The sequence below is a fragment of the Salmo salar genome, chromosome ssa02 (assembly GCF_905237065.1).
Source record: "Salmo salar chromosome ssa02, Ssal_v3.1, whole genome shotgun sequence".
NCBI classification, from domain to species: Eukaryota; Metazoa; Chordata; class Actinopteri; order Salmoniformes; family Salmonidae; genus Salmo; species Salmo salar.
In genome coordinates, this window is record NC_059443.1 from 60,361,207 (window position 1) to 60,385,577 (window position 24,371).

General features: G+C 41.0%; 1 protein-coding gene across 2 annotated transcripts in view; it reads right to left on the reverse strand.

Moving 5' to 3' along the window:
* LOC106586800 (VPS10 domain-containing receptor SorCS3) overlaps positions 1-24,371 on the reverse strand; it is a 207,559-nt gene that overhangs the window by 39,020 nt on the left and 144,168 nt on the right. For both annotated transcript variants that reach the window (XM_014174471.2, XM_014174489.2), the window contains exons 5-10: positions 22,766-22,833; positions 18,089-18,153; positions 16,714-16,832; positions 12,664-12,753; positions 11,641-11,820; positions 5,770-5,916 (exon numbers count right to left, since the gene is read on the reverse strand). In XM_014174471.2, coding sequence (XP_014029946.1) covers positions 5,770-5,916; positions 11,641-11,820; positions 12,664-12,753; positions 16,714-16,832; positions 18,089-18,153; positions 22,766-22,833 — 669 coding nt within the window. The remainder of the gene's footprint in view (positions 1-5,769; positions 5,917-11,640; positions 11,821-12,663; positions 12,754-16,713; positions 16,833-18,088; positions 18,154-22,765; positions 22,834-24,371) is intronic.

Below are 24,371 nucleotides of genomic sequence, written 5' to 3' on the forward strand. Positions count from 1 at the left end.
ATATGATCTTGTTACCATCTAATGCACATTCAAATGTTATAAATAAACACTGCAGAGCTCTCCCTGTCCTCTGACGTGCCTTGATTGTATTACTGCTGATGATATCTGGAAACGTGCATGTACACCCTGGCCCATGTACTGTTGCTAGCCTCAATTCTGACTTGTGCTCTGATATCTGCTTCACTGATTTCTGCTCTCATAAAAGCCTGTGTTTTCTGCACATTAACACTAGAGGCTTATTAGCTAAAATGGATCAATTGAAAGTGTGGGTTCACAGCTCCAATCCAGATGTGTTGTCATTACTGAGATATGGTTAACCTGTTATGGCTAGGGGGCAGTATTTTCACGGCCGGATAAAAAACGTACCCGATTTAATCTGATTATTACTCCTGCCCAGAAACTAGAATATGCATGTAATTATTAGCTTTGGATAGAAAACACTCCAAAGTTTCTAAAACTGTTTGAATGGTGTCTGTGAGTATAACAGAACTCATTTGGCAGGCCAAAACCTGAGAAGATTCCATGCAGGAAGTGCCCTGTCTGACAATTTCTTGGCCTTCTTGATTATCTCTATCCATTACAGGGGATCTCTGCTGTTACGTGACACTTCCTACGGCTCCCATGGGCTCTCAGAAGGCGGCAAAAAGCTGAATTGTGGCTTTGCAGGCTCTGGCTGAAAAAAAGTAGCGCGTTTGGATAGTGGCTGGTCACAGTACTGTGAGACTCAGGCTCGTGCACGAGTGGACTCCATGCTTTATCTTTGAACGAAAACCACCGCTCCCGGTCGGAATATTATCGCTTTTTTACGAGAAAAATGGCATAAAAATTTATTTTAACCTGTTAGGGCTAGGGGGCAGTATTGACACGGCTGGATAAAAAACATACCCGATTTAATCTGGTTACCACTCCTACCCAGTAACTAGAATATGCATATACTTATTACATATGGATAGAAAACACCCTAAACTTTCTAAAACTGTTTGAATGGTGTCTGTGAGTATAACAGAACTCAAATGGCAGGTCAAAACCTGAGAGATTCCTTTACAGGAAGTGGCCTGTCTGACCATTTCTTGAACTTGTTTTCCATCTCTATCATTTACTAAGGATCTCTGCTCTAACGTGACACTTCCCACGTCTTCCATAGGCTCTCAGAGCCCGGGAAAAAACAGAATGTCGTCATTCCAGCCCCAGGCTGAAACACATTATCGCCTTTCTCAAGTGGCCGATCAAGGGACACTGGCTTATGCGCGTGACCCCGACCGCCCCCGCCTTTGGGATTTTTTCCTCTGTTTGCCGAAAAGGAGATTCCCTGTCGGAATATTATCGCTTTTCTACGAGAAAAATGTCGTAAAAATTGATTTTAAACAGCGGTTGACATGCTTCGAAGTACGGTAATGGAATACTTAGAATTTTATTGTCACGAATTGCGCCATGCGCGACACTTCTTTACTATTTCGGATAGTGTCTGGAACGCATCGAACAAAACGCCGCTATTCGGATATAACGATGGATTATTTTGGACCAAACCAACATTTGTTATTGAAGTAGCAGTCCTGGGTGTATATTCTGACGAAGACAACAAAAGGTAATCAAACTTTTATAATATTAAATATGATTATGGTGAGTGCTAAACTTGCCGGGTGTCTAAATAGCGAGCCCGTGATGCCTGGGCTATGTACTTAGAATATTGCAAAATGTGCTTTCACCAAAAAAGCTATTTTAAAATCGGACATATCGAGTGCATAGAGGAGGTCTGTATCTATAATTCTTAAAATAATTGTTATGCTTTTTGTGAACGTTTATCGTGAGTAATTTAGTCAAATGTTAGCGAATTCCCCGGAAGTTTGCGGGGGGGTATGCTAGTTCTGAACGTCACATGCTAATGTAAAAAGCTGGTTTTTGATATAAATATGAACTTGATTGAACAAAACATGCATGTATTGTATAACATAATGTCCTAGGGTTGTCATCTGATGAAGATCATCAAAGGTGAGTGCTGCATTTAGCTGTCTTCTGGGTTTTGGTGACATTATATGCTGGCTTGAAAAATGGGTGTCTGATTATTTCTGGCTTGGTACTCTGCTGACATAATCTAATGTTTTGCTTTCGTTGTAAAGCCTTTTTGAAATCGGACAGTGTGGTTAGATTAACGAGAGTCTTGTCTTTAAATGGCTGTAAAATAGTCATATGTTTGAGAAATTGAAGTAATAGGATTTTTAAGGTTTTGAAAATCGCGCCACAGGATAGCAGTGGCTGTTACGTAGGTGGGACGAATTCGTCCCGCCTAGCCTAGAGAGGTTAAACAGCGGTTGACATGCTTCGAAGTACGGTAATGGAATATTTAGAATTTTTTTGTCACGAAATGCGTCATGTGCGTGACCCTTATTTACACTTCGGATAGTGTCTTGAACGCACGAACAAAATGCCGCTATTTGGATATAACAATGGATTATTTTGAACCAAACCAACATTTGTTATTGAAGTAGTAGTCCTGGGAGTGCATTCTGACGAAGAACACCAAAGTTAATCAAACTTTTCTAATAGTAAATCTGACTTTGGTGAAGGCTAAACTTGCTGGGTGTCTAAATAGCTAGCCCGTGATGCCGGGCTATGTACTCAGAATATTGCAAAATGTGCTTTCACCGAAAAGCTATTTTAAAATCGGACACCTCGATTGCACAAAGGAGTTCTGTATCTATAATTCTTAAAATAATTGTTATGTTTTTTGTGAATGTTTATCGTGAGTAATTTAGTAAATTCACCGGAAGTGTTCGGTGGGAATGCTAGTTCTGAACGTCACATGCTAATGTAAAAAGCTGGTTTTTGATATAAATATGAACTTGATTGAACAAAACATGCATGTATTGTATAACATAATGTCCTAGGGTTGTCATCTGATGAAGATCATCAAAGGTTAGTGCTGCATTTAGCTGTGGTTTTGTTTTTTGTGACATTATATGCTAGCTTGAAAAATGGGTGTCTGATTATTTCTGGCTGGGTACTCTGCTGACATAATCTAATGTTTTGCTTTCGCTGTAAAGCCTTTTTGAAATCGGACAGTGTGGTTAGATAAAGGAGAGTCTTGTCTTTAAAATGTTGTAAAATAGTCATATGTTTGAAAAATGGAAGTTTTTGTATTTTTGAGGAATTTGTAATTCGCGCCACGCCTATCATTGGATATTGGAGCAGGTGTTCCGCTAGCGGAACGTCTAGATGTAAGAGGTTAAACTTGTCCCCAAAAAATCATCTGGGTGAGATGGTTTAGACCCTTTCTGTTTTTAAGGTTGCTGTACCTATCATCGCCAAGCCCATCTCTGTCCTTTTTAACCATCTCTCCTCTCTGGGGAGGTTCCCATTGCTTAGAAGGCAGCCACGGTGCATCCTTTAATTAAAGGGGGAGATCAAGCTGATCCTAACTGTTATAAACTTTTTTCTATTTTGCCCTGTTTATCAAAAGTCTTGTTAAAACTTGTCAATAATCAACTGACTGGCTTTCTTGATGTCTATAGTATTCTCCCAGATATGCAATCTGGTTTCTGCTCAGGTTGTGGATGTGTCACTACAACCTTAAAGGTCCTCTTTGGTGTCACTATTGCCGTTGATTCTAAGCAATGCTGTGCTGCTATTTTTATTGACTTGGCCAAAGCTTTTAATACGGTAGACCCTTCCATTCTTGTGGGTGGGCTAAGGAATATTGGTGTCTCTGAGGGTCTTTGGCCTGGTTTGCTAACTATCTCTCTCAAAGAGTGCAGTGTATACAGTCAAAACATCTGCTGTCTCAGCCACTGCCTGTCACCAAGGGAGTACCCCAAGGATCGATCCTAGGCCCCACGCTCTTCTCAATTTACAATAACAACATAGCTCAGGCAGTAGAAAGCTCTCTCATCCATTTATATGCAGATGATACAGTCTTATACTTAGCTGATCCTTCCCTGGATTTTGTGTGAAACACTCTACAGGAAAGCTTTCTTAGTGTCCAACAAGCTTTCTCTAACCTTAACCTTGTTCTGAACACTTCCAAAACAAAGGTCATGTGGTTTGGTAAGAAGGATGCCCCTCTCCCCACAGGTGTGATTACTACCTCAGAGGGTTTAGAGCTTGAGGTAATCACCTCATACAAGTACTTGGGAGTAGGGCGAGACTGGTCTTTCTCTCAGCACATATCAAAGCTGCAGGCTAGTTAAATCTAGACTTGGTTTCCTCTATCGTAATCGTTCCTCTTTCACCCCAGCTGCAAACTAACTGTGATTCAGATGACCACCCTACCCATGATAGATTACAGGGATGTAATTTATAGATCGGCAGGTAAGGGTGCTCTCGAGCGGCAAGATGTTCTTTACCATTCGGCCATCAGATTTGCCACCAATGCTCCTTATAGGACACAGCACTGCACTCTATACTTCTCTGTAAACTGGTCATCTCTGTATACCCGTCACAAGACCTACTGATTGATGCTTATTTATAAAACCCTCTTAGACCTCACTCCCCCCTATCTGAAATATTTACTGCAGCCCTCAACCTCCACATACAACACCCGTTCTGCCAGTCACATTCTGTTAAAGGTCCCCAAAGCACACATATCCCTGGGTTGCTTGTCTTTTCAGTTCGCTGCAGCTAGCGACTGGAACGAGCTGCAACAAACACGCAAACTGGACAGTTTTATCTTAATCTCTTCATTCAAATACTCAATCATGGACACTTACTGACAGTTGTGGCTGCTTTGCGTGATGTATTGTTCTCTACCTTCTTGCCCTTTATGCTGTTGTCTGTGCCCAATAATGTTTGTACCATGTTTTGTGCTGCAACCATGTAGTGCTGCTGCCATGTTGTGTTGCTACCATGTTGTTGTCATGTTGTGTTGCTACCATCCTGTGTTGTCATGTGTTGCTGCCATGCTATAATGTTGTCTTAGGTCTCTCTTTATGTAGTGTTGTGTCTCTTGTCGCGATGTGTGTTTTGTCCTATTTTTTTATCATATATATATTTTCCCAGCCCCCGCCATTGTAAATAATAATTTGTTCTTAACTGACCTAGCCTAGTTAAATAAAGGGTAAATAAAAAAATGATAATAATTTAAAAAGTCTCAGGGGTGAGCTGACAAGTAAATGATATCTGTTCACAGAGACCCCCCCCCAAAGAATGTGCTCTTTCATCTTTGCCAATTCATAGTATGACATTGCTGTAAGGACACCAACGGAAACAGGATTTAACAAGGGTAATCAAATAGAATCTGTAAATAAAATGTTACATAAATGCACAATCGTATTCAACCTGTAGCCCACTCAGCGCACGGCGTGCAGCCCCCACAATTGTCTCCCTAGGCTTTTAATAAACAGTATGAACTCTTACTGCTAATGTCTCAAAATTATTTCTCTACATAGTCATCCTTTACAGTCGCCTCACGAGGAAAGATAGGGCACCTAAATTAATAATAACTGTAAATAACAAGGAGTGTGTACACAGTTTGTCTTGATATCATATCTTAAATGTGGTTACGTAAAGTAATTCCCCAACCACTAAGATGAGTATGTAAACTCCCTTGAGTGTGTGACTGTTATCATTGATGTACATAACTTGAAGGGAACTGAACACATATTCCTGGATTAAAATAAACTTTCAATGGAGATTATCTATAGAGCATGTTTTTTTTAACTCCTAGACTAGACTTAATCTGGGTCTAGGGAAGCACCTCAAAGAGTTCAGCCAGTCTTAGATCATGTATGATTACCACAGCGATGAGCCTTCCCTGTTAGCTTCAGTATAACTCACCAGTATACAGTGGATGTCGTTGCCAGCCAGGTCTGTCGCCGGGGCCTGCAGTAACCTCCAATCACGGCCCTTGTTGTAGGTGATGTAGGTCTTCACCTGGTTGTCCAGCCTCCTGTTTGCGATCAGCATGCCTTTGATACCTGCTACCTAGGGATAAATAGAGAAGAAATTCTAAAACAGACACTAAAACTAGCCAATCCAACCACCAAAACAGATTACATCGTTTTTTAAATTTCTTTTTCAAGCACTAAACAGTACCCAAAATGCCCCCTGACAGACATAGCCACAGGAAGTAGGGGTGCTGAGGATGCTGCAACACCCTCTGAATTTTTTTTATTTTTTATATTAATACAAATATATCTACTACCGGGCAAAAGTTTGAGAACACCTACTCATTCAAGGGTTTTCAAGACATCAAAACTATGAAATAACACATATGGAATCATGTAGTAACCAAAAAAGTGTTAAACAAATAAAATATATTCTTCAAATAGCCACCCTTTGCCTTGTTGACAGCTTTGCACAAGCTTGGTATTCTCTCTACCAGCTTCACCTGGAATGCTTTTCCAACAGTCTTGAAGGAGTTCCCACATATGCTGAGCACTTGATGGTGTGGTGGCTAATTTCTGCATTACCAAATGAGGAGAGTTACAAACTTCACACACCAGTCAGAGTTATACTTAAACTACATCTTTAATAATAAGAGCTTTGCAATAGCACTTGACTTTAAATGATGCGCCATTGAAAGTGACAACACAAAAGTACAAAGATCTTTTATAGCCAAGATACACCCCTCTCAACCTACATGACGAACCACAGATCTTAGGAACAGTTCACAAAGAAAGACTTTTACTTGAGAGAGGAGTATCCCATAGCCAGATAGCATTTGCTATAAATTATCGTTCAGGTTGGTACCTAAGACGAGGTTCTAATCCCATTCCTGGTACTTCATAGCACAAAAACACCATCTCATCCAATGGCATAAATTAATTGTCAACTCTAGATACTCCCATCACAAGTAACCCCCCCCCTTGACCCCACTCCTGGACAAGCTCACTGAGGGGAGTGAGCCTCTAGGTCATACACTATCCCAGGATAAGTCCAACATCAGAGAGGACATACAATGGTTCCAGACACTGGCATACACATTCCCCCAATGCCAAAGGAGGGAGTGACTTGCGCACAGACATTGTGGAGACAAGTAATTGGTTCCTCATTAATCACGCCATCCCTTCACATGGTTTAACAGATACATTCACATATGAAGACAATGTTCCAGCCTGTCCTCTTCCCTTTCTGATATTCTGCATAGCACCAGGGATATGTGAAAGACAAGCCTGACCTCTCCCCTCTCTGGGCCCCAAGTGACTGAGCCCCAGCTGAGGGAAGAAATGCAACTGCCAACACTAGAGTCTATTAGAAATACATTCTAATAGACACGTATATCGAATAAACATATTATGCAATACAAGCATTATGACATAATCTTGCAATTTTCCACAACAATGGCTGCTTTTTCTTTACTCTGCAGTCTGACTCATCCCAAACCATCTCAATTTGGTTGAGGTCGGGGGATTGTGCACTCATCACACTCCTTCTTGGTAAAGAATAGCCCTTACACAGCCTGGAGGTGTGTTGGGTCATTGTCCTGTTGAAAAACAAATGATTGTCCCACTAAGCCTACTAAATTGTAATTATTTCACCACTATGGCCTATTTATTGCCTTACCTCCCTAATCTCACTACATTTGCACACACTGTATATAGATTTTTCTATTGTCTTATTTACTGTACGTTTGTTTATCCCATGTGTAACTCTGTGTTGTTTGTGTCACAATGCTTTTCTTTATCTTGGCCAGGTTGCAGTTGTAATTGAAAACTTGTTCTCAACTGGCCTACCTGGCCAAATAAAGGTGAAATAAAAAAGAAAACTAAAAAGCCCAAACCAGATAGGATGGTGTATTGCTGCAGAATGCTGTGTTTGCGATGCTGGTTAAGTGAGCCTTGAATTCTAAATAAATCACAGACAGTGTCACCATAACACCTCCTCCTCCATGCTTAATGGATGGAAATACACATGCGGAGATCATCCGTTCACCCACACCGCTTCTCACAAAGACACGGCGGTTGGAACCAAAAATCTCCAATTTGGACTCCAGACCAAAGGACAAATTTCAACTGGTCTAATGTTCATTGCTCGTGTTTCTTGGCCTCTTCTTCTTAGTTGTGTCCTTTAGTAGTGGTTTCTTTGCAGCAACTCAACCATGAAGGCCTGATTCACATAGTCTCCTCTGAACTGTAGATGTTGAGATATGTCTGTTACTTGAACTCTGAAGCATTTATTTGGGCTGCAATTTCTGAGGCTGGTAACTCTAGTGAAATTATCCTCTGCATTCCATATATGCTATTTCATAGTTTTGATGTCTTCACTATTATTCTACAATGTAGAAAATAGTAAAAATAAAGAAAAACCCTTGAATGAGTGGATGTTCTAAAACTTTTGACCGGTAGTGTATATATAATGTATATATATAAAATTACATTTTTCCACAAAAGTAGTGCACTGAGCCTTTAGTAGTTCTGTATTAGCAGACCGATATAGCCGTCTATAGCGCGGGCAAATTATAATTACATATATTGTTTTCTATTCTCACAAAAGTAGTGCACTGGGCCTTTACTAGTCCTGTATTAGCGGGCTGCTATAGCTGTCTGAAGCGTAGGCAAAAATAATCCCCGCAACCCCACAGTCATCAAAAAGTTCTCAGCACCCCCAACCCCAAACATCTTCCCGCGGCTATGCTGACAGACATCAGACTGGTCACAAAACCAGTCTCCTTGTCCTTTAATTATCTCCCTTTAATTGCATCCCCGTCAACTGCCCAACCACTGTTGTGACAACATTACTACGCTGGACATTAAAACTGATAAACTGTCACATCCACGTGACACCCACTCACAAAGTGAGAGAGAGAGAGAGAGAGAGAGAGAGAGTGAGAGCGAGAGAGAGAGAGAGCAAGCGAGAGAAGTCATGGCTCCTTGCCTCCTTAGTCAAACTGTCTCCCTACGATAGCCCATCCAGGATGGAAATGTGATTGGGGTAAACCTGATGACTGTGCTTTAAATAAGATACTGCAGCAGACATTGAGGACCCTCAGTCGTATCGCCTTATCAGTATAAGTGGCACTAATAGGCGTCACGTTTGACATCGTCATAGAAAAACGGCCACCCAGGGATGGACATGGCTAATGAGGCGGGATGAGGCCCCTCCCTCCCCTGACCAGACGTGTCAATCACAGCGGTAATTATTTATCGTCCCCCCACACCCATCCCTCTATCGCATCTTCCGCCCACAGTCCCTACTTCCCTGCTGTAGAAAAGGACAGGGTCCCTGCTGTAGTGAAGGACAGGGACTGAGATCTACACTCTGGAATCGCAACTTGTAGTCAGAGGTGTAATTTCAGGGGAGTGTGGGCTGGTACTACAGTATTGATGAAGATATTACCTCTGTCAAGATATGTCACAGTGGGAGAACAGGCGAGGTAGAGTACAAGGTCAAAAAAAAACACTGCTGTCCACCTTGCCCCTGGCAACAGCACAGTACACTTCCTCCAAGCTAATATTTTAACTAGGTACTAAAACTTTCACAGTACTAATAATGATAGCCATCAGTACACTAATATGATGATTGCTGGCATCAACGTCTCATTGACTATAAGACTGATATCTAGTAATATGTGTAGACCTATGTGTTGCTGTCATCTAGTAATATTACATATGGACCTACAGGTAACAAAATAAAGGAAACTCTTGAGTAAATGAGGGTTCTGGTGGCTCTGTTATGGTGTTGGGTGATTTTTCCTGGAATGGTTTAGGTCCACTCAACCCCTTAGAGGACAAGGTAAATGCCAACACAGACATTCTAAGGGATAAACTTCAACCTAGCAGATCTATCCTGATGGGAGTGGTCTCTTCCAGGATAACAATGCCCCCGTCCACAGGACATGAGTGGTCACTGAATGGTTTGATGAGCATGAACATGATGTAAACCATATGCCATGGCCGTCTCAGTCACCAGATCTCAACGCAATTGAACACATATGGGACATTCTGGAGCGGCGCCTGAGACAGCGTTTTCCACCACCCTCAACAAAACACCAAATTATGGAATTTATTGTGGAATAATGGTCGCCTCCATCCAATAGAGTTCCAGACACTTGTAGAATTTATGCCAAGGCGCATTGAAGCTGTTCTGGCTCGTGGTGGTAAGACACTTTATGTTGGTGTTTCCTTTATTTTGGCAGTTACCTGTATGTGTGCGTGTGGAAACATCTACGTAGGCAAAACAACAACGCCCAGCACTCTAGTAATATTAAACATGCTGTAGACTGATGTATGCATGTGGATCCATCTACATAGACAAAACAAACAACACAACAACTTTCAGCACAGTAGCACTAGTATGATAAATTACCACTGAGATACCAGACTTCCCTCAGTACATGCACTTCCCTTTTACAATCTTTCAATATGCATTAATTAAGTTTTCCGCAATCTATTAGAAATATGGATCCCCTGCTGAATCATGGAATCAGAGGCTCCGAATAGGGGGGAAATGGGGGGAGGGGTTAAGAGGGTTGGTGGAGAGCTAATACACACACACAGCTAGGCTAACAGAAAGGAGCATCATTATCATGACCATTACATTACCTGAATCATCTAGCTAAACCTCTCTCCATCTCTTCCTCCCTCCCTCCTACCACTCACTCATTCAAAAGCTATTTATAGCTCTGAGTAAGTAGGGAATCAGGTAGGCCTACCACTGAGTAATAATTGTCCTAGGCAAGTTAGGATGTTCTGTAATATTCCGTGTTGAAGTTCATACCTCTGGGAGATGGACTGAATGAAAAACCTAACACTAAATGGCTATGTTGACTGGGAGTTAGAGAAAAACCTTTTGATTGAAGGGAAGATTGTCCAGATTGAATTCAACGGACACTCAAGTTACTCCAATTAGTCTAAATTGGGGGGGAAATGGTTTTATTCCAGTGAATAATATAATTTATTTATGAGAGAGAAAGACTGGGAAAGAGAAAGTGAGAGAATACTGACATAAGGCAATTCATTATTTGACAATCCAGGGAAAAGAGTAAAAGCCTGTTGCTTTCACTCAGTCTCTCTGTTCCCTGTTGAGCTCAAAGTACTTAGTGAATGATTCCTCTCTTAGTCTTTGAGGCCATTGGCCATCTGAAGCCCAACACTCCAGGGTTTGTTAAAACAATACTTGGGACTCCTACAAAGTACTTTGGTCAGAGTTATATCTACAGTCTTTTTCAGAAGATCTCAGAGCAATAGTCTGTCTCTTAAAAAAAAAAGATTAAAGTAGAACTTTAAAGCGATACATACAGCATAACTTCAGTTTACAATAGTTTGTGATTAGCACATGCATGCATACCCAGAATTAAACTAGTTAAAACAACATCATACTGAATGGAAAACTGGATTGGCGTAACTTCAACCAGTTTTACCCACTGGGTATGACCATTCATTTTAATACTAATTCTGTTTTTGTAAACCATTATCACACACATGTTAGAAGGAACAGCAGCAGTAGTAATAACATTGTTAATGACTTCTGACTTTGAAGATCAGACCCATATCTCACTCCTCTACCTCCCTCCATCACACCTGCCAGTGTCTGGGTGATAAACTGGGGATTCATCCTGAGAAAGAAGGAAAAAAAGGAGGGGGACGATCCGCAATGAATGTTAATGACATAGGGATCTACTAAAAAGGCTACAACCAGTCCGGTAGTAGTACACATGTGCGCACCCCTCCCTCCAGACACATACACAAACACACTGTGGACACTTACCTCATACAGGTCCAGCATCTGGTTGCCCCCCAGGCCGCGGGTGGTCTTGACGTTCTCCATGGCCAGGGTAAAGAGGATGCCCTGGGTGTCGGAGAGGTACAGGTTGTACGTGTCATTCTGGTTCCACTCCTGTACTGCCGCGAAGACCTGGTGCTCGTCTGTGCTGACGATGTGGAGGTCCTGGTGACAGAGGATGAGGGGTTGGAGAGGTTCGGGGATTTATGAAGAGATGATGGATCTTATGGGTTGGAACAAGCTGCCGAGTACGTGTTGGGTGTCACAAGATCAGGTCTGGTGTGCGTATTGAATGTTTAACACTTTACCTGCCAATGTTCTCTACACAACATATAGTGTTTTTTAACAGCTGCAATAGAAGAGTGAGACTGCACACTATGAGATTACACATCATTGTGTAGTAATGCTACAGATATTTCTAGAGCTAAATCCTTTTGTTGAAGGGAGAAAACAAAGGAGGGGCACTGCCGAAGTCAATGCCCCTCCTTGCTCGGGTGGTGTTCGGCGGTCGACGTCACCGGCCTTCTAGCCATCATTGATCAGTTTCTCATTTTCCATTGGTCTTGTCTTGTTATCCTACACACCTGTTTCCAATCCCATTAATTACATGTTGTGTATTTAACCCTCTGTTTCCCCTCATGTCCTTGTCGGTGATTGTTTTTGTTTTTGTTATGTTACGTGTGTTTTGTATCGGTGTGCGACGGGTATTATGTTACCCATCTTATTTTGTACTTTGGTTGTGGAGTTTTTTTTTAAATTAAATACTCCAGAATAAACTATTTGGTTTCTCCTGCGCCTGACTTCCCTGCCACCAACATACACGAATATGACACATTCTATGTATACCACAGGTGTAGACTTTATTGTGAAATGCTTACTTACGAGCCCTTCCCAACAATGCGCAGTTAAAAAGTAAGAAAGAAAAAAAAGTATTCAATCTGAATAATTGTTCTGCTGTATGTATCACTGTAGGCATGTGTTTATCACTGTAAAATGAATGTTGCTTACCTTAGGCAGAGAATATTTGGGCAGTTTAATTTTGAGGAATGGGTCCCTCTGGTAGGATACGTAGTAGCTGGCCTGTCCTGCTGTAGTAACCTGGAACACATTGAGCCAAGACACAGACTATTCCCTTTTTGTTCAATTGTAAAATGTTTCCACGCTACTGTACACATCACATGAATTAACTGCTTGGATTAATCAAAAAAACTTCATAACTGTATCAATCATTACTCATGTTGCAACCTTCACCCAAGTGAACATGCATGACATTGTTTATGATGTAAAGATATATACTTCATTGTCAGAGAGGAACATTGACACATAAGAAATTTAAATGTCTATTTCCAGACGTTTCAATTGAGAAAATAACAATAAGATCTCCTGGCTAGCATACAGCGGAAACTGCTCCTCTCACGTCCTCTGCTGTTGTCGATGCTCTTTGTGGTTTGGGAGGTAGACTTGGGTAAATATCTCGTAGGGACAATCAATAGCCTCATTATTCTCTCCCAAGCAATGCTCAGTGGCCTGTCTTAGGAAAGTCATCCTTAATGATATCAGCACCTTGGCAAGCAAACACTTGAGCTGTTAGCTGCTGTTAGCCTATGCAGTACAAACACCGCCAGCGGGGAAGAAAGTGTTAGAAACCTGTAATTAGAGCACAGGCTTTGAAGACTCTCAGGACAGGAGAACAATTTTCGGCAACAAAAGTGTGATAGTCCTAGCATCAGCACTAGGGAGCAATTTATTTAATCCACTTCCTCTTTCGTGATTCAATTAATCAATAATTAATCCACAAAACAAGCTGCTGGCTTTCTGGGTTGGAAAAGGGGGAGGTGAAATAGGATCATTATCATATGACAGAACTAATTAGGCCTCTTAGTGTGCTTCTAAGTGCACTTCAAAGAGAGAGAGAGAGAGAGAGAGAGAGAGAGGTTTTGAACTGAAAGAGATATTGGGATGATTGATTTTTCATTACCCACTTTCATAGAATTCGTTCGGTTGTGACGCAACGTGAGAAAACATTGTAGGTTCCCTGAATTGAAGATGTGGTCGGAGGTTTAGGTTGAGTGTTTGTGGGTTTAATTAGGGAGACGTATGAGTGTGGTCAAACATAGTTGAGGGATCTCTTAGACCACAGAACTTATTTTTGTTGTTCTTTTTTTACCCCTTTTCTACCCAATTTCTACCCAAGAAGCCGCACTGCTTCTTGACACACTGCACGCTTTACCCGGAAGCCAGCCACACCAATGTGTCGCAGGCGCCTGGCCCACCACAAGAGTTGCTAGAGCGCGACGGGACAAAGAAATCCGCCTCATGGCTCTCTCGGACACAGCTGGCTGTTACACAGCTCGGGATCGAACTCGGGTCTGTAGTGATGCCTCAAGCACGGCAAGAAACCAGAAATCTTAATTTCCATTATTCTGGCAGAATGAAGCCAATCATGTGCCCTGCGTAGGCTATAACTAGACGGCAGAGTTTTTCCAAGGCATCAGGTTAAGGGCTGGGAGTTCTTCCTGAACCCCTGACATAGAATAAAAGAGCCTAGAGTTTTCCTGGTCAAGCCACTTTCTCAAGGGAAAACTTTTGGCTTTAATTGAAATAGTTAGGACCAGGAATTTTCCCTGACCATGTGACCTGACCTGGAAAACCTTCTGGCCCTAATTCATGTTCTAATAGAAATACATCCATATCTCTCCCCTTCAAATACTTCAAACAACTAGGTAGGCCTTTGGAGTTCAATTTGGATGGAAAAGTTATTTATAATGGACTGGATTGTCAGAATAATTATTCCTATTTAACTGTTTACTTTTAAATTCATGCATCCTCATTTGCACAATGTCAAAGTAAAAAATATTAAGGCGGCAGGAGGGAACTTAAAACATGACCCCAAAATTGCACCAGCATTACTTACAATTCAGCACATTACCAGATTTCTCTCTTGCATAAATGATGATTAATATGGTGTGGAAGAATATCAAATATAAAACTCCCTAGGTTTCACATCTGAATCAGAATAGTGTGCAAATGCAGACTCTTGAATGAAGGTTCAAACAAAAGGTTTGCATATTTTACATATGTCATGCGAGGTCCCTTTTCTTTATAGAGAATGTGTGGTTATAAATAAAATATCCATGCAGCATAACAACTGGTCAAGGTTCGGAGGTATTGGAAAGTATTCAGACCCCTTGACTTTTCCCCCCAAAAAAGTACGTTACAGCCTTATTCTAAAATTGATTAATTAGTTTCTTTCCCTCATCAATCTACACACAATATCCCATAATGATGAAGTAAAATCTTGTTTTTAGTAATTTTTGCAAATGTATAAAAAACAACAACAACTGAAATATCCCATTTACATAAGTATTCAGACCCTTTGCTCAGTACTTTGTTGAAGCACCATTGGCAGTGATTACAGGTCAGAGTCTTCTTGGGTATGACGCTACAGGCTTGGCACACCTGTATTTGGGGAGTTTATCACAGTCTTCTCTGCAGATCCTCTCAAGCTCTATCAGGTTGGATGGGGAGCATCGCTGCACAGCTATTTTCAGGTCTCTCCAGAGATGTTAGATCAGGTTCAAGTTCGGGCTCTGGCTGGGCCACTCAAGGACATTCAGAGACGTCCCGTAGCCACTCCTGCGTTGTCTTGGCTGTGTGCTTAAGGTCTTTGTCCTGTTGGAGGTGAATCCAGTCTGAGGCTCTGGAGCAGGTTTTCATCTCTGTACTTTCCTCTGTTTATCTTTCCCTCGATCGTGACTAGTACCTGCCGCTGAGAAACATCCTCACAGCATGATGCTGCCACCACCATGCTTCACTGTACGGACAGTGCCAGGTTTCCTCCAGACGTGACGCTTGGCATTCAGGCCAAATAGTTCAATTTTGGTTTCATCAGACCAGATAATCTTGTTTCTCATGGTCTGAGAGTCCTTTAGCTGTATTTTGGCAAACTCAAAGCGGCTGTCATGTGCCTTTTACTGAGGAGTGACTTCCGTCTGGCCACTCTAATTTAAAGGCCTGATGGGTGGAGTGCTGCAGAGATGGTTGTCCTTCTGTAAGGTTCTCCCGTCTCCACAGGGGAACACTGGAGCTCTGTCAGAGTGACCATCGGGTTCTTGCTCACCTCCCTCATCAAGGCCCTTCTCCCCCGATTGCTCAGTTTGGCCGAGCGGCCCGTTCTAGGAATAGTCTTGGTGGTTACAAACTTCTTCCATTTAAGGATGATGGAGGTCACTGTATTCTTGGGGATCTTCAATGCTGCAGAAATGTTTTGGTACTTTTCCCCAGACTTATGCCTCGACACAATCCGGTCTCGGAGCTCTACGGACAATTTCTTTGACCTCACTGATTGATTTTTGCTCTGACATGCACTATCAACTGGGAGACCTTATATAGACAGGTGTGTGCCTTTCCAAATTATGTCCAATCAACTGAATTTACCACAGGTGGAGTCCAATCAAGTTGTAGCAACATCTCAAGGATGATCAATAAAAACAGGATGCACCTGAGCTCAATTTTGAGTCCCATGGCAAAGGGTCGGAATACTTATGTATTTAAGTTATCTGTTTTCGTTTTTTTATACATGTGCAAAATAAAAATGTAAACCTGTTTTCACTTTGTGATTATGGGTTATTGTGTGTAGATTGATGAGGGAAAAAATTATTAAATACATTTTAGAATAAGGCTGTAACGTAACAAAATGTGGAAAAAGTGAATGGGTCTGATTGCAAAATTAACAGTTGAAAAAAACTTGACCTCTATCAATGGTTCCCATATCTATCCTAATCAAGAACATACTGCTGTTCAGACAATGTGTCAACATAACAATTAATCAAAAATATTAATATTTATCATACCATTTTCTCAAACCTGAGGATCAACCAGTTGTTGCATGTGATGCTGTAAAATATGCAAATCCCCTCTCAGTCCTAGCCAAACCAAGTTGTGCGTAACACATAACAAATGCCCATAATATTGAAGGCTAACGATGCTTATCCTATGCAATGCATCATGGTCCACATACAATACGTTACAATATATTTTCTTCAGACAGAGCCTTACCTGAATAAACATATAGTCATCTTGGACAACCAGTGAGCTGATGTCGATGTATCCAGGGAATGGGTAGTTTCTGTTGGGCTCTGAGCATGTTAGAGCCTGGCATGTTACATACTGTATACCTGCAAGATGAGGAGATTGAGATTACTGGATATCTGGATTCATCCAGCTGTGGATTGTCGTGGAAATTTACCAAATTAGTCATGCTATCCCAGGTTTTACTGCTTAAGAATAGTCTATTTTCATATGCTAGTGTTTTTTCTAACCTGATACAAACTTGTCTTTGTGTGACTTAGTCATAAGACTGGGCATATAGCTAAAATCTGTTTGGGTGCGACCACAGCATGTGACATCCTGTGGGTTTACTATCTACGGGAAGTCACATGTATGGAAACTTGCAGAAAGGAGCACATTATAATGTTTGCTGTTGTGAATGCAGTTAGACGGTTGAGCCCTCAGGCTATCAACCTTGTGCTTTCTAAATCTGCACAGACAACTAATTGCCTTTAACACACTATCTGCTGACTGCCACATGTACAAAAAGGATGTAGTTCGTTATAAAAGCTGGGACCTGACACTGTTCGTTGGGCCATAACTGCACAACTGCTGAAGTGCATAGTTAACTGCTCCATCGTTGCAAATCTTATTATAAGGTTGTTTTGAAGAATACAGTCTCTTTCCTTTTGGTTAGAATTTCCACCACAGGATCATGCCCCCTATTCTTGGGAACGTGAGGATGCCTGGAAACCGAGGCTATATGTCTGTATGAATTGAACTTGAGGGAAATTTTGTATGGTTTGTGATTGACATGCAATAGAGGAGATAACATTAAACTTGTGACAGTGTACTGACTGTTTATATATATAATTGTAATTTGTTGTGATTTCCATTCTATAATGGTGATTGGTTCATACATCCAATATGTCAAGTTGTAGACTTGTCTCAATTCAACATGATCAACTATGATCATTCTCTGTGTACAGAAAACAAAACTGTGTCTGATTCCGGGGCTCTAACAACGGCAGCAGCAGATAGCAAGAATAAACAATCTCACAATATCACCAATGGAGGACCTTGAGTGGCGTTGCCATGGCGAGTTATGGAGCTGACACACCCAGGGTGAGAGAGATTAGAGGAAAAGGCCATATTAATCAAGTATCACACACTGCATTTATCAGTGGGGTAATCCACTGTCTCTCCCCTGGGACACAACGCTCTAAACCCAGGGTGGAATTTATTCCTTGACAGACTCTCGCTTTCTTCCATCGTTAGAGGGCTGATAATTAGACTGCAAATGTGGGGGCATTTCTCTGTAGTGTGTGTGACAGAGAGAAAAAGAGAGGTGTGTTTGTGTGCCTGTGTGTGTAGTGCTACTCACGTCCATTGGGGGTGTGTGCCTCCATGTGAACCAGATCAGATTCCTTGTCCAGACCCGTTACAGACCTGGATTAAAGAAGTCGAGGACAGAAGGAAGGATGAAGAGGAGGAGGGGGGAGGAGGGGTAAAGTAATGAGAAGAAGGGAAGAGGAGTAGGAGAGACAGAGAGAAGAAGAGGAGACGAGAAGGGAAGAAGCGGAGTGGAGGAGGGAGGAAGTGGATAGGAGGAGGGAAGAGAAGGAGGGAAGAAAAGGAGAGGAGGAGGGAAGAGCACAGGTATTCCACGTCTCATTTTCAGCGTTGTCTCAACAATGATGTCAATAAAATAGCAATGCCATTCCATGTGAGGACATTCTTCCCAGAGATGTGTCACAAAATGTCACATTACCCTTGCAACCCCCACAGCAACAACCAGATGCTGTGGGTTTGTTTTTCTACTAAAAAGTGGTATCTGTCACAAAAGTGTATATATGCAACAACCTACATATGGTATTTATTTTGTCTGGCACTGTACACCGGCAAGGCTGTGCCACATAATTAAAGTTAGAATCACTGTACTGTATATCACTGTATTATATAATTTTATTGGGTAGAGTGGACTAATTTGGACAGATTAAAAAATATATATATATATATATACAGTTGAAATCAGAAGTTTATATACACTTAGTCATTAAAATACACGAGTCATTAAAACTCGTTTTTCAACCACTCCACAAATTTCTTGTCAGCAAACTATAGTTTTGGCAAGTCGGTTAGGACATCTACTTTGCGCATTACACAAGTCATTTCTCCAACAATTGTTTACAGACAGATTATTTCACTTATAATTCACTGTATCACAATTCCAGTGGGTCAGAAGTTAACATACACTAAGTTGACTGTGCCTTTAACCTGTTGAGGACAGACGTTCCGCTAGTGGAACCCCGTTCCGCCTGCGGAACCCCTAGCCAACAGCCAATGGCATCGCACGGCGCGAAATACAAAACCAACTAAAATACCACAATTCAATTTTCTCAAAAAATCTACTATTTTACACCATTTTAAAGATAAGAGTCTCGTTAATCTAACCACATTGTCCGATTTCAAAAAGGCTTTACAGCGAAAGCAAAACATTAGATTATGTTAGGAGAGTACATAGACACAAATAATCACACAGCCATTTTCCAAGCAAGCATAAATGTCACATAAACCCAAACCACAGCTAAATGCAGCACTAACCTTTGATGATCTTCATCAGATGACACTCCTAGGACATTATGTTATACAATGCATGCATGTTTTGATCAATCAAGTTCATATTTATATCAAAAAACAGCTTTTTACATTAGCATGTGATGTTCAGAACTAGCATAACCACCGAAAACTTCCAGTGAATTTACTAAATTACTCATGATAGACATTGACAAAATACATAACAATTAATTTAAGAATTATAGATACAGAACTCCTTTATGCAATCGCTATGTCCGATTTTAACCTGTTGGGGCTAGGGGGCAGTATTTTCACGGCTGGATAAAAAAACGTACCCGATTTAATCTGGTTACTAATCCTACCCAGTAACTAGAATATGCATATACTTATTATATATGGATAGAAAACACCCTAAAGTTTCTAAAACTGTTTGAATGGTGTCTGTGAGTATAACAGAACTCATTTGGCAGGCAAAACCCTGAGACATTTTCTGACAAAAAGTGGATACCTGATGTGTTGAATTACCTTTAAGCCTATGCCATTGAAACACACAGGGGCTGATTAATGTTTTGGCACTTCCTATTGCTTCCACTAGATGTCACCAGCCTTTACAAAGTGTTTTGAATCTTCAACTATGAGATCTGACCGAACAAGAGCCTTGGAACAGTGATGGCCAATTAGACTCTGGCGCACGAGGTCATGTTGGGTACCCTCGTTCCAAAACGTTTTAAAAGAGAATGCATTCGTCCACCTTGAATATTATTCATGTTCTGGTTAAAAAAGGCCCTAATGATTTATGCTATACAACGTTTGACATGTTTGAACGAACGTAAATATATTTTTTCCCCTCGTTCATGACGAGAAGTCCGGCTGGCTTAGATCATGTGCTAACAACACGGATCTTTTTGGATATAAATGATGAGCTTTTTTGAACAAAACTACATTCGTTATGGACCTGGGAATCCGGGAAGTGACATCTGATGAAGAGAATCAAAGGTAATGGATTATTTACATAGTATTTTCGATTTTAGATCTCTCCAACATGGCCGTTTGTCTGTATAGCAAAGCATATTTTTCTGGGCGCAGTGCTCAGATTATTGCAAAGTGTGATTTCCCAGTAAGGTTATTTTTAAATCTGGCAATGCGGTTGCGTTCAAGAGATGTAAATCTATAATTCTTTGAATGACAATAAAATATTTTACCAATGTTTTCGAAGAGTAATTATTTAATTTGTTGTGCTGATAGACTGGCGGTATTGGAGGGAAACGATTTCCTCAACATCAATGCCATAGTAAAACGCTGTTTTTGGATATAAATATGAACTTGATAGAACTAAAAATGCATGCATTGTCTAACATAATGTCCTAGGAGTGTCATCTGATGGAGATTGTCAAAGGTTAGTGCATAATTTTAGCTGGTTTTCTGCTTTTGGTGACGCGTGTCTTTGCATTGACAAAACATTACACACAGCTATTTTCAATGTACTGTCCTAACATAATCTAACTTTATGCTTTCGCCGTAAAGCCTTTTTTGAAATCGGACAACGTGGTTAGATTAATCTTACATCTAGACGTTCCGCTAGCGGAACACCTGCTCCAATATCCAATGATAGGCGTGGCGCGAATTACAAATTCCTCAAAAATACAAAAACTTCAATTTTTCAAACATATGACTATTTCACAGCATTTTAAAGACAAGACTCTCCTTTATCTAACCACACTGTCCGATTTCAAAAAGGCTTTACAGCGAAAGCAAAACATTAGATTATGTCAGCAGAGTACCAAGCCAGAAATAATCAGACACCCATTTTTCAAGCTAGCATATAATGTCACAAAAACCCAGAAGACAGCTAAATGCAGCACTAACCTTTGATGATCTTCATCAGATGACACACCTAGGACATTATGTTATACAATACATGCATGTTTTGTTCAATCAAGTTCATATTTATATCAAAAAACAGCTTTTTACATTAGCATGTGACGTTCAGAACTAGCATAAATTACTCACGATAAACGTTCACAAAAAGCATAACAATTATTTTAAGAATTATAGATACAGAACTCCTCTATGCACTCGATATGTCCGATTTTAAAATAGCTTTTTGGTGAAAGCACATTTTGCAATATTCTAAGTACATAGCCCAGCCATCACGGGCTAGCTATTTAGACACCCGGCAAGTTTAGCACTCACCAATATCAGATTTACTATTATAAAAGTTTGATTACCTTTTGTTGTCTTCGTCAGAATGCACTCCCAGGACTGCTACTTCAATAACAAATGTTGGTTTGGTCCAAAATAATCCATCGTTATATCCAAATAGCGGAGTTTTGTTCGTGCGTCCCAGACACTATCCGAAATGGTAAATCAGGGTCGTGCGCATGGCGCAATTCGTGACAAAAAAAATCTAAATATTCCATTACCGTACTTCGAAGCCTGTCAACCGCTGTTTAAAATCCATTTTTATGCAATTTTTCTCGTAAAAAAAGCGATAATATTCCAACCGGGAATGTCCATTATTACTTACAGTGATGGCCTAGGAACAGTGGGTTAACTGCCTTGATCAGATCAACACATTTTTACCTTTTTAGTTCGGGGATGTGAACTAGCAATCTTTCAGTTAATGGCCCAACGCTCTAACCACTAGCCTACATAGAGCCTCCCAGATATGGTGTTCCTATAGTGTGATGTATGTCATTCCTGGTAGAGTGAGGCTGATAAACCTATCGTCTGTAATCATGACTTGAGAGGCATGGGGTACTAATCATGAGGGTCAGAGTTTAAAGTCCTTGAAGGTGTTGGATCAAGGATGGATCAAGCTAATTATTTAGGATATGTGATGAAAAGCAGACCCTGGATTTATGCAAGTTGCTGTGGATCTAGCTGGCGGCAGCTCGGCATGCACACACACACACACACACACACACACACATATACACATCTCTAGGAAGGAAAGCAATGAGGCAGAATAAATTCAGAGCTACATTTGTGATGTGTTTGTTCTTCCTCAGAATGGGGGTGGACCAACATGATTAGATGAGAGGCGAGAAATTATTCAGTATCTTCCTATTTTATGAATGTACAATATGTATGGATAACCCCCAATGAAAAAGTAAGGATTGTTAAGATGAACCAGAATGTGACATGTGAGAGGCAGAATGTGTAATGGTGACACTGTGGATGTAGATTCATCTCAGTCCAATCATATCGACAGTGGAAATGAGCAGAATGGTACACAACATTTCCCACCAGCAACACCAGTTATTCAGATAGCTTGTTGAAACGTTTTATCAATGTCCTTCACAGTCTCTTGCATTGCAGAAAGCAAACAACATGTTCCACACACTGCTAGTGATGCTCCAAAACAGATTGTGATGAGAGTCTGAGTAAACAAAGGAAAAGATCAGGACAACAGAGAGGACGAGAGGAAGCGAAGGATGGTGAGAAGAAAGAAAGAAAGAAAGAAGACAAGCATATGACTCACCAGTAGAACCTGTTCACATGCTCATGAACCAGCTGCCATTTTCTCCCAAAGTCCAGGGAGGCGTACAACTGTGAAGAAGAACATAAAAATAAAAATAAAAGAGAGATAGAGAACATAGTTTACTTATCACAAGGGAGAAAGTAAAGTGACAGTGGGCTTGAGTCATGGCAGGATAATGCTAGGGAAGAGCGTACATGTGAGCAATAAAGCGTGACACTCTAGATAGGCTGACATAGCTTTAAACTGACATCATCATTATAACTCAGACCATTCATGTTATGACTATCCTGTTTCCAGACATATCCTGTTTCCTTTTCCAATTGTAAATTAGAACGTGGTACAGATAAAGCACTTCAAGTCCAATATGTTCAGTGCAAAATAGGTTTGACATTATCGTTTGCTTTTCCTGGAACAGCAAAACCTTTGGTGGATTCCTGGTGAACAAATGAAGTGGAGTGCTTATATATCAAATAATTTATCAAACAAATGGAAATCAACGCCTATAAATCAGAGGAAGAATACAAATCCAGAATACTACTGTAAATTAAGAATATACTTGCCTAAAAATAAATATATTTCCCTGTTGACGAGCAGGTGTAGAAGTGCCCATGGCCTAATTTCCTTGGTCTAATTACATTTCCCACTTCCTGGGTGCATAATGACAGGGAGCATTTTGTTCCATTACACTGATTGATGCTACTGATGTTGCATCCTGCTGGCTGTCTGTATTGTTATTTTAGTCCTACAGACAGAGTCGGTGGCCCCAGTCAAACTCCATGCTAATGTTCTACCTTTATCAGAGTGGAAATCTGACATTCAACTTCGAGGCCAACAGTCATCAACAACAACAGATACACCTTGCCATATTTGCTGTATGCAAACAAATTGTTATGCACACACACAATAGTAACTAAACTGTCATCATCATAATCATCCTGTTATTTATCACTGGCTTGGTACCAGATCTGATCCTATAGCTAAACCATCAGTAAATAAATAGCAGTCCCACGCCATCTTCCACCTCATAGGATCCTGCATGTGGCAGGCAGGCGGAGCCATGTTCCTTCCAATGGCAGTCTGTGGTTGCAGAAAGGAGGAGCCATGTTCGTCCCAATAGCAGTCTGTGGTTGCAGAAAGTAGGAGCCATGTTCCTCCCAATAGCAGTCTGTGGTTGCAGAAAGGAGGAGCCATGTTCCTCCCAAATAGCAGTCTGTGGTGGCAGGCAGGCTGAGCTGGGTAGCAGGTAGGCAGGTCGGGCTAGTCTCTCATCACCCTGGACAGTGACATATGATGCCACTGGGTGAGCTCAAGCGGCACTCATTCATCAGGCCAATGACATTTTTATTCTAAAGCTCAGAGCTGTCACAAAGTGAGCTTCATAGTTTTCCACTCACGTCAATAACTCAAAACACCCCCCAGATCCAGAGCTACTGATGAGTCCTGCCCGGTGACAGCCAAGAGACTGAGAGAACGAGAGCTGCCAGGGAAACTTCTCTAAATGGTGGTTGAAGGACTGAGGATAACAGTTGGTTCCACTCATCTATTCATGTTATTGGAGGATTTCAATTTAAATCCATATGGCGTTATGTACGCTATTGCGTTCTGA